This window comes from Lynx rufus, unplaced genomic scaffold, assembly GCF_022079265.1.
Source record: "Lynx rufus isolate CCGP_SWC_20201006 ecotype Redwood Valley unplaced genomic scaffold, mLynRuf1.p SCAF_6, whole genome shotgun sequence".
Lineage (NCBI taxonomy): Eukaryota > Metazoa > Chordata > Mammalia > Carnivora > Felidae > Lynx > Lynx rufus.
This window is the reverse complement of record NW_025814878.1, coordinates 123,750,024-123,760,887: the sequence shown is the minus strand read 5'-3', so window position 1 is coordinate 123,760,887 and position 10,864 is coordinate 123,750,024. Positions and strand designations below refer to the sequence as shown.

At 47.5% G+C, this 10,864-nt stretch overlaps 1 protein-coding gene across 3 annotated transcripts in view; it reads right to left on the bottom strand.

The window, feature by feature from the left end:
- Positions 1–2,114: 2,114 nt before the first annotated feature.
- Positions 2,115–10,864, bottom strand: part of FARS2 (phenylalanyl-tRNA synthetase 2, mitochondrial) — a 532,084-nt gene continuing 523,334 nt past the window's right edge. For all 3 annotated transcript variants that reach the window (XM_047101724.1, XM_047101725.1, XM_047101726.1), the window contains one exon: positions 2,115–2,400. In XM_047101724.1, the coding sequence (XP_046957680.1) occupies positions 2,262–2,400 (139 nt within the window). In that variant the 3' untranslated portion in view covers positions 2,115–2,261. The remainder of the gene's footprint in view (positions 2,401–10,864) is intronic.

The window sequence follows — 10,864 nt, the reverse complement described above, 5'->3', positions numbered from 1 at the left end:
GCTGCAACCCTAGCCTGAGCCTTCCTGCCTCTCATGTAAAGTCATGCTCAGGATGCCTGACTCAGTGTGGTGTTGTGGAAAACGGCTCCAGAAAGCCCAGTTCTGGGCACAGCTCTACAGTAACTAGTTATGTCCTCAGGGAAGCCATCTTGCCCCTCCGGACTCCAGGGTCCTCATGTGTAGACACTCACCTAGGGGCAGATGTGGCTGCTCCCAGGAGCTGTTCCAGTTGCAATATTCCACGGTTCTACTGTTTCCCACCTGAATCATGATCAGAGCAAGTATCATTTACTGCTGGCTTGTTAGGTTCCAGGTTCTATGCCAAGTATAGCACATGAGAGGTCTCATTGGGTCCTCACAATCAACCTCTGTAGTAGGTGTTATTATTACTCCCATTTTATGAAGGAGGGAACCGAGCATTCTGGAGGGTCACAGTGACGGTGCTGGTGTTAGTCACCATGCTCTACGTTATACAGAATTGTCTGTTTTTGAATTGCAAGGTGCTGTTCGTCTTATGGATTAAATTACCTTTCCCATTGTTTCCTTTCTCATTACTTATTTTCCTATGGGAACCATGAAAAAAGTCAAGAGCTGGATGGGGCGGGTCTGCTTTGGTGTGAGTGTCAGCCCACTAGATTAGAAAGAGGGGGTCAGCACAAGCTCGTGCAGCTGGAGTTCTTAGAAAAGAACAGAGGCCCAAGGAGCATGAGGGAGGCACAGACCCGACCACCAACCAATGTCTGTGTAGGCAGAAGGTGCTAATTTGGAGGCGGCAGGCCTGAGTGTGAGGGTATTGTTCCTGGTCTAGTCCTGTGACATCTTTAGGCCTTAGTACCTCATTAGTAAAATGTTAGATAATGGATATACATTATAGAGTATTGAGAGGAAACATTCAGAAAAGTCCTCTGTGAACCTTCCTGAATGTCACTCCTACCCCAGGCCCGAGTATAAGGTTTGGCACAAGCACGGTATTGGACAAATATTTGTGGGCCATGGGGTGGCACCGTGATTTTCTGGGTGTTATCCACCTAACTTGGGTTGTTACAGAATATTAATAAATGCCTAACTGGTCTTGGGGAGAAGATGGCTCTCTGAAACACAGCCTAAGGCTAGTCGGAAACGGTCTGCTGGCAAACGCTCCTGAAGAAGATATTACTAATCATGGTGTGCATTCCACACAAGATCTATCCGCTTTAGTAACTGCATCGAGGGGGCCTCAGGACCCTGGACAGCAGTTTGATGCCATGCATGGGTGCAGGAGTTGGGGCACTGCTCCCTTAATTCCCTTGAAAATCCAAAGGAAAAGTACAAATGAATAACACTGTAAAATGACATTAAGGCCCCTTTGGAGAGCAGCTGCCCACCCCCCATGCTGCTAGCCGATAATGGCCACCCCTCATCAAATATTTATTCCAGCCCTTGTGGTCGTCCATCAGCCTCCAGCATCATGCCAGGGATGGAATCTGATTATTAAAAATGGTCAGGAGCGAGGAAGGCAGACTACAAAGTGCTTGGGATGGAAAGGAGGGAACATCAAAGCCCCATATTCTTCCTTAAAGGTCGTCTCCGGAAGCAGAGGCCTCCTGTTAGGCAATCAAACTCGCAGGGATTCAAGGACCTGGCCCCTGCGTGCTTCCCAGCCTCTTGCTCCTTTCTTTTCTCGCCAGTGGGCCAGAAGGGAGTGAAGCCAGAGCCTGACTCTGAGCCACGGGTTTATGAAAAGCAAGAAATACGCTGCCCCATGCAGACATGTGACTGCCTTCACTTTTGAGGGGGGTCCTGGCATTTCATTAGTGCCCTGTTTGAAGCCTGCCCTTTGCAAAGCAGAAAATGAAGAGAAGAAAGTAAGTACGGAGGCTGATTCAAACAATCTTCTGGTATCTTGAGTTTGTGATATCCCTTTGTGTGGCTTCACTTATTACATGGGTGGAAGAGCCTGTCAGGCAAGAAATCATGCCTGGTGTTTACACTTTAATGGAACCCAGGGACCAATTAACCACACTAAGTGCCAACGGGCAAAGCATTTCTTAAAGGAATAGGAGGGAACTCTTATATTATTGTTCCATTTCCCTCCTCTTTTCCCAAATAAAAGACAGATGCTATGTCAACAGTCTCTCAAGAGTGATCTTTTATTTTCTGAAAGTCCTAAAACTGACCCATTTATCAAAACATGACTGATGTCTCAGCCTACAAACAATATCCTTTTCTCCCTCACAAATCCTGGAGCCCCGAGAGGCTGCAGCCTGGTCCAAGCAGTGCCATCAAAATCTGCCCTCCACTCCCAGCAGCTGCACGGCGGCCTCCTGCACAGCCTGGTGGACACGCCTGACCTCTCTCTGGGACAAGGTCCTCTCCATGTGGCGGTAGGTGATGCGGTAGCAGTGGCTTGTCTTGTGTGTCCTGGAGAATGGAAGAGAAAGGCAGGTAAGTGAGGGACAGACGTGCCTGCCGCCTGTAGGAACAGTGTTGCCGGCTCTGACCAGATCAACCCCTGAGGAGAATAGGATGGGATCCGGGGCCTACTGGCATGGTGTGACAGAGACATCACCATCACTAACAGCCTGCACCTCTTACAGGCTTCCTGAGAGGTGGTGGTTGGGAGACCACTGACTTGAATAATCAAGAATGCTGGTTCCCACTGGACTAGCTGCATTCAAGTTCCCTGGGCAGGATGTTTCTTACAAGTCTGATTTCCTGGGCCAAGCCCTGGATAGGTGGGATGTGGGCTCTGGGTTTCTGGGCTTTTTATCGGTTCCTCAGGGGACTCTGCTAAGCAGAGATGGTCAGGAGCCAAGGCCAGCAAGCCTCCACCTTTCTCTCGTCACAGAAAACATATTTGGAAGGCACACTGCAGTCACAAGGCCGGGATTGGCTCTGGGGGCTCTAGCCGCCTAAAAGGCTGAGCGGTATCACTCTGTTTGCACCTCTAACAGGCCATGGAAAGCATAGAGACAATTGTGCCATACAGACATGCTTCCGAGTTCCAGGTAGTGGGGCCTTTTGCAGAACTTAGTCTTCACAGAGACACGTGAAGCCACAGCTCCTGGTGCGGCTGCTCTGTGAACATGCTTCTCCACAGGTGTGCCTGTGTGTTTCAGGTATATTTGGACAGGCCTTCCGTTGCTGCTGGAAAGGCAAGGCCTGCCCTGCTGGGGTCCTTAAGAAGCGTTCCACTGCAAAAGTACAGCCCAACTGTGCCCAGTGGCACTGGGCCTCTTGTGGCCACTGGAAAGACTCCACACTGCCTCCCCCAGGTGCAGAAGACAGACCTTTTTTTCAATTTGACATCATCAAGGAAGGAGGCTGCAACCTCCTGAGTTTCTGAGAGATGGAAGATTCCAGAGGAGGAAAAATTAGTTAAGGAGTGAGAAGGAGGGCATAGGAATCATAGATGCTTGAAGATGATGCCAACATTTACTAGAACAAGTGTGGTGATGGGATCTGGGGGCCCAGGTTGTCAGTGACCTGGTGATGGTGCAAGGGTGTGATGGTTTCCTGCGGGTGGGGGGCACAGCCATGTCAAGTTACGCCCACTGCAGGGGACACCTCCACTAGCCTCCTAATTCCCTGTGCCAGTGAGGGAGACAGAGGCCCCCTGCAAGTCAGTGGCAGCTGGGCCACGACACACCTTTCCTGGGTCTCAGTTTCTCCTCTGTTGAAAGAGGTTAACAGCATAGCACTTACACCATCAACCTTTCCAATCTGTTGCAAAGACCTAGTCAGAAAGGGACAGGGCTCTGCAAATTATGAAGAACTTGAGTGTGAGGCAAAAGTATCCTTGTGGCAACTGTTGGTATGTGCTTTCGTTGGTTCACTCAGGCATCTTTTACTTAGCTGACGAATTCGTAATATGGCCACTCTGCATGCTGGGATGCCCAACCAAAGATGAATGGGAAAAATTTATCATCTTGTCTCTATATGCTTCCCAGAAGGCCCCTAGAAGGATTCCCGGGATTCAAACAGCTTTTATAAAACATTTTGATGAGTGAGGTGTAAATGAATCATAAACATATGGATTAATTTTATAATTTGAGAGAAATAAAATTTGGCAGAATATTTGGTGATAATTCAGTAGCTTCAACTGAAAATCAACCAGCTTTGCCTTTTCCTAACATCACTGGGGAGAGAAAGAAGACTTACTTTTGTTTTCTAGAAACTTCTTTTTGAAGATTTTAGTTGGTAGGACATACTCCTGTCCTCATTTGCTTGTTGGAGGACTGAAAGCAGTGGAGCTGGCAATTGGTCATGAGTCTCCTCATCCTTGAGGAGTGGGTTGTCCCCGAGAACTACAGGGTCACAGACCTGAAGGTTCTCATGGCTCGTCACTGACCAGGTTAAGACGATGGATTTCTCAAGAGGAGGGATGCCCTCAGTGCCCAACTCCAAGTATCTGAATTAGAGCTCTTTTGATTCTTTTATACCACCCAATGTGGCCTTTTTGTGGTCAAAAAGCTTCTCAACCTTTTATCTGCCATGACCCTCACTGTCACTCAATGAGAGCAGCGTTGATATAGTGCTTCTTATGTACCAGAAACCACTGTAAGCCCTTTGCAGGCATTAACTCATGTAAGCATCAAAACCCCACTGAGTTCCTAGCACTCTTGTCCTGGTTATAAAAATAAGGAAATTGAGGCACAGAGAGCAAAATAACTTGCCCAAGTTCACACAGCTACTAAGTGGCAGGGCTGGATTTGAAACCAGGCCATCTGGAGGGAATGCAATCGTGCAGCCACTGTGGAAAACAGCTTGGTGGGTCCTCAAAGAGTTAAACATGGAATTACCATATGAGCCAGCCATTCTACTCCTAGGTATATACACCCCAAAGAACTGAAAGCATGTATTCAAACAAAGACCTGTACGAAAATTTTCATAGCCAAACAGTGGATATGGCCATCAATGGATTAATAGATAAACAAAATATGGTATAGCCATATGGTGGACCTGTACAATGGAATATTATTTAGTCATTGAAGGAATGAATTAATGATACATGCTGCAATGTGGATAAACCCCCAAAACATGCTAAGTGAAAGAAGCCAGACACAGCAGATCACATACTGCATGATTTCATTCACATGATATATCCAGAATAGGGAAATCCGTATGATAGAAAGCAGACTGGCGGTTGCCAGAGGGTGGGGGAAGGAGGTACAGGTAGAAACCGCTTAATGGTGTGAAAATTAATAAAGGGGACTGGGATGCTAGAAGGGGAGCCTACAAGGGAGAGCCCTTCCACTCAATGTCAATTACAAGAAGAATTGTCAACTACAGACTCCAACGGAAGTGTCAGTTACAGACCTCAACAGAAGAGTCTCAACAGGAAGCAATTGTCAATTACAGGTCCCAACAGGGAAGGATGTACACTGCATCTCCTACCGGAGATCAACCACCCCTGCAACACAGCCAGTGAGAAACCACCATCACCCTGAATTCCTGCTTCTCTCCAATGAACTTTTGTCCAAAACAACCCCTCTCAACTTCCTCCTTCTCTATAAAATAATATTCTTCGCTTGTGTTTGTTGGATTTGCCTATGATTGTGCTGTAGCTGGCTTGTTCCAGATTGTAATTCTCTGTTATTTCCAAATAAGCGCATCTTTTGCTGGTAAGATAACTGGCAGTGTGAAGGTTGACATTAGGCACAAGGTTTTTTTTTGGGGTGAAGAAAGTGCTTTGGAACTAGGTAGGTAGTGTGGCTGCCTAACATCGAGAATGTCCTAACTGCCAATGACCCTCCCACTTCAAAACTGGTTAATTTTCAATGTTTATTTATTTTTGAGAGACAGAGGCAGAGCATGAGTGGGGGAGGGGCAGAGAGAGAGAGAGAGAGAGAGAGAGAGAGAGAGAGAGAGACACAGAATCCGAAGCAGGCTCCAGGCTCTGAGCTGTCAGCACAGAGCCCGACATGGGGCTCGAACCCACGAACCACGAGATCATGACCTGAGCCGAAGTCGGACGCTTAACCAACTGAGCCACTCGGGTGCCCCAAAAATGGTTAATTTTCACCTCATTACAAATACACACAAGGAAACTAGGCAGTTTGGTTTCAGAGCCCAATATTAGCTACCATGCCTGAGCACTCCACCACACTCCTCCTTGTCTTCTTTTCCCTTCTCCAGCCTCTTCCTTCTACCCTAACTTTTCCTAAGAAGTGACAAGGCTTGCAAGCTACTGAGAAGGGAATTGCCCTTAATCCTTCTATTCAAGAGATGGAGTAAGCCCATGTTCCTTTCTAGCTCTGCTCTTTGACTAACAAGCCAGACATGAGGCATAACTGTGACATAGAGTGGGAATCCCTGGAACATGGATGCTTTTTAAGAGGTCTTTCCCATATATACAATGGAGTATTACTTGACAGTCAAAAAGACTGAAATCTTGTCATTTGCAACTCTGTCAATGGAACTAGAGGGTATTATGCTAAGCAAAATTAGAGAAAGACAAATATCATATGACTTCACTCATATGAAGACTTTAAGATACAAAACAGATGAATGTAAGGGAAGGAAGGCAAAAATAATATAAAAACAGGAAGGGGAACAAAACATAAGAGACTTAAATATGGATAACAAACAGAGGGTTACTGGAGGGGTTGTGGGAGGGGGGGTGGGCTAAATGGGTAAGGGGCATTAAGGAATCTACTCCTGAAATCATTGTTTCACTATATGCTAACTAATTTGGATGTAAATTTTAAAAAATAAAAAATAAAATTAAAAACAATAAAAAAAATTAAAAAAAAAAAGGTCTTTCCTGCTTATGGGGCCATTAAAAGGCGTGTTGCAAAGCCAAACAGCTGGTGGGAAATCAAGAGGGCTTGCAGGGAGAGCATAAAAGGGGGGTTGGGGAGGGGTGCAGTCGCAGCTCCTGTCCACACACAGTTGGCTGGGCAGAGTGAAGCTGCCAAAGCCTTCCCCCCAGACTCACGTGGGCACAGCCTTCAGACAAGAAACCTTCCCGGAAAGAGAGAAGAGACTACATTGACAATTCTCTCTACTGTACCTGATAGCTTCTAGTCATAGGCAGAAGAAATGAGAATATCCCTTATGGAGTTTGTGAGGGCAAATTTCCTTACAGTAAGTCTGAAGAAGAGTCTAAACATTTCTTTTGGTGCTGGAATTTCACTGCATTAGGATATTGGCGGAAACGAGTTGGTCACTGGTTGGAGCTTGGATTTTTAACAGAGACTTTGGATTGAGAACCCGAGAATGTTTGAGCTTCAAGGGCTTATCACTCGTCTAACTCAGAGACTGATTCAGTTCTTGAACAGACAGCGTGTTCCAGGCACTGAGCTGGACAGAGGTAAGCGAGTGAGGGGAGTCCTGACCCAACAGGTTCACATCTGGGGACCAGAGGTCTGCAGAGGTCCTGCAGCAACCCGGGAGGAGCCCGAGTGGAGGACTGTTCCCCTTGTCTCCGTGATGCGGCTGGTGCTGCACTGAAATCAGCCATGCGGCACTCCCACCTCGCATCCTCCTTCAGCAAACGACTCTTTCCTCTGGTGCTTCCCCGTGAGCATCTATGTGGTACTACTCATGTAACACGAGGCTGGGCTCTCCAGGCCTGTGAAAGGGATCCAGATCATCCTGCCTACTCAGGGGCTTACCTCTGGTGAGAAAAAGGACACAGGACGGCCCATGCTTGCCCACGCACAGAGGAGCTGAACGATGCTGTGGTTCACTGCTCTAACCAGCCTCCCACCTTTTGTGTTTTCCTACCTGGCCTCCCTTCAGTTCTCATTCTCAGAGATCCAACCTGGCTCATGAAGCTGGAAACATGGCTCAGAACTTTTTCTGAAACTTACTTCTCCTTGGGTCCTGTTCCCTGCTCCGGCGTGATTGCCAAGGTGCACCGAACTCTGCTGTCCTATGTGTCCGGCTGCCCGCCCCCCTCCCAGGAACTGAGGGGCAGCCCCCTGTGGACAGGTGGCAGCGCTGGGCTGCATGGTGGATGCACCTGTGGGCAGGGAGCCTGTATTTTCAGGCCTCCTTCTCCCGAAGCACTAACTAACCTTAAACCTATGGAAGGGGATGTTTGGGTGCTGCGCATGATCGAGTCTGGATTAGTAGAGGAGGGTCGAAATCAGACATGTTTAAGAGGAGTCCTGCCCTAGCTCTTTCTTTTCTTCCTGACCAAATAAGTGATAAAATTAACAAGTATCAAAAGTACTGCTAGGTGACTGGCTGTGCTCCAGTTCACAGGGTGCCAGCAATAGACTCTGAAAGAATGTGGGGCTAACCAAGCATCGCTGGAAAGAAGGGACAAGGGGTCTGAGTGCTAGCGAGGGTTGGATTACTTCTATTACACAACCACTTGGTTTACTCTGGCAACTAGACAGGTTCCAAATGTGAAATAAAACCCTTCCATGGGATGCAGCCAAAGCTCAGCTCCTGCAACACCCACAGTGGTTGGCTTTTCCATCTGTGACAAGAGCAGCTACTTCATGTTCTTGGCCACTGGACACATCCTGGAGTAGATCGTTTACCACCAGTAGTTACTGCAGATGCCACCTATGCGTGCTGGGACTACTCAACACAATAATGTCCATTTGGTCTGTCACACGGGTCAGCCTCACACTGGATTCTTTCATTTACTTCTGAGGATACACAACTACCTGATGTTTCCCTGTTTCCAGTATCATGGGTTATGTGCGATGTCACACGTATAATGCGTATCTCTCTTGTCCTATACACAGCACAGAGGATATGGGTGTAGGTTATGTATACTCTCTTCTACTCAGGTCACTGTCTTTTTCCAAATTCCTGCCCCAGGTGCTGCCATGGGGTGGGTTCCGTTTTCTGAGTAAAGAAAACAGGAATTCCCCTGTTCACTTTTAATGTGTCTCCTGCATGTATCATGCAGAAGGTCAGTGGGAAGCCCCACAAGGCAATGTCCCGCGCACCATCAGGAGGGTGCAGAATGCTTTCACGGGGTGGGGGTGGGGGTTGGCTCAGGCAAGGGAACAGGATGATGGAAAAAGGAGAATGGAAGGGAGTATCTGTTCAAGGCTGCTCCTGAAAATACAGAATGAAAAGGGGCCTGGTGGAATGCAGAGGAGCCCAGAATTTGCACCTAGAGACCTGAGTTGTAGTCCCTACTCTGCCCTTTGCTTTCTGTGTGACTTGGGGCAGTTTACTTAACCCCTTGTGAAGTGAGGGTCACCACCCTACTCCTGGGCTTGTGCCGGCTGAGTGGGGCATGTCTGGAGCCTGCTAGGATGAGCCCTGGGAGCTCAACCCCTAGTCTGTCCCATCTCCTTCCCCTATTCCCGGGACGCGTCAGGAGAGGAACGGCACTACGGGGAGGACGACCTGTATTTCTTACATCCTTCTTTGAAATCTCCTTTTGTGGGCCTGGAATCTGACCTGTGGCCAAGGGTAGCATGAGCACATTGGTTAGCTGTGGCTGGGAAAGTTCAGTGAGGAGGACAGGTCAGGGAGAGTGATGAATTATCACTCAGAATTAGGCACCATTTAAATAAGTCATCTGGAAATTAAGTAAATTATTTTTTCTTCTTTACCTTTCATGTATATATGTATATATGAAATATATTTCATATATATATTTCATATATACATATATACAATATTTCATATATACATACACATTTCATAAATATATATAATATACTATATATAGTATATATTTAGTATATGTATATATACTAAAAAAGAGGAGGAAATAAAATCTGATTATAAGACAGCATACAGTGATTCTATATCACTTTCCTAATGAACTGCTCTGGGGTTTTCTCTGAAAGAGATATCACTGGTTTAATGTAAAGAAAGAATATAGGCGTGGGAGGCAGGAGACCCGGGTCCTAGTCCAAGCCCCAGCAACATCTGTGTGGCCTCCCCAGTGAGATGGCTGGACTGAATGGGCTCCAGGCCCCTTCCAGCTCTAACAGTCCAACAGTTACTTCAGAGGACAGATGAGTTTCTAAAGCAAATGCACATGCAGAGGAAAGGAGCCAGCCAGCCAGCAAGCAGCATTTGCAAGCTGCATGGAATGAAAGAGAAAGGGGCCCTGATCTGGCGGGCAATTTCTTGACAGGCTAATGCATGAACACAAGATGCATTAGTAATATTCATGATCAAAGCAAGAAGGAAGGGAGTTGGCTTCATGAGGTTGGATTACGGCTTGGTAGAGCCCACTGAGAAAGTCTTCTTGTAGAAGGTGGACCTCGACTTATAACAGACACTCTGGACAACTTATAGCCCCTCTCCATCAACTACGCTTTTCTAGCCTGCATCCCTTACCCCCACACTTTCCAGAACTAAGAGGTCTGCTTTTCTTATTCTCAGAATGGTAGGTTGTAGGCTCAACGCTCCCTGGTGGGCCGTTCTAAGTGAGGTACCTTCCCCCCCCACCCAGTTCCTAGCTAGCCAGCATCAGCAGTGCCTGTCACTGCCACTGCTGTGGTTACGATTTCTTCCCAGAGGGATTTCTGTTCCTGGGAGTCAGTCACAAGAAACCAAACCAGATGGTGCCTCTGACAGTTACTACCTTGGGAAAGACAACTCCAATCCAGGCCTTGATGGAGGGAGAGTCAGAGCCAGGGAAAAAGGAACTTGCTGGGTGCAGCTTGAGTAGAGCTGCTTTCAAACCTGCCTCCCCCGCCCCCCTCCCCAGTTCCCAGTCATCTCGCGTGGTGGCAACTTAAGAGCTCCTCAGAGACGCACGTTTTGCAGGCAAGAAATGCTTTTTCACATCAAACACTTGTCAAGTCCTCAGGGAAGTTTCCAAACACCCCCAGGGTTTTATTTCCATCAATCCCTGTAACTTCTCCTGGTACTTCCCAATGAGTGTCTCATGCTAAGCTTCTCAGGAGGGACGGTGTTCATGCTCTCGCCTCCTGGGGAGCATGGCCCA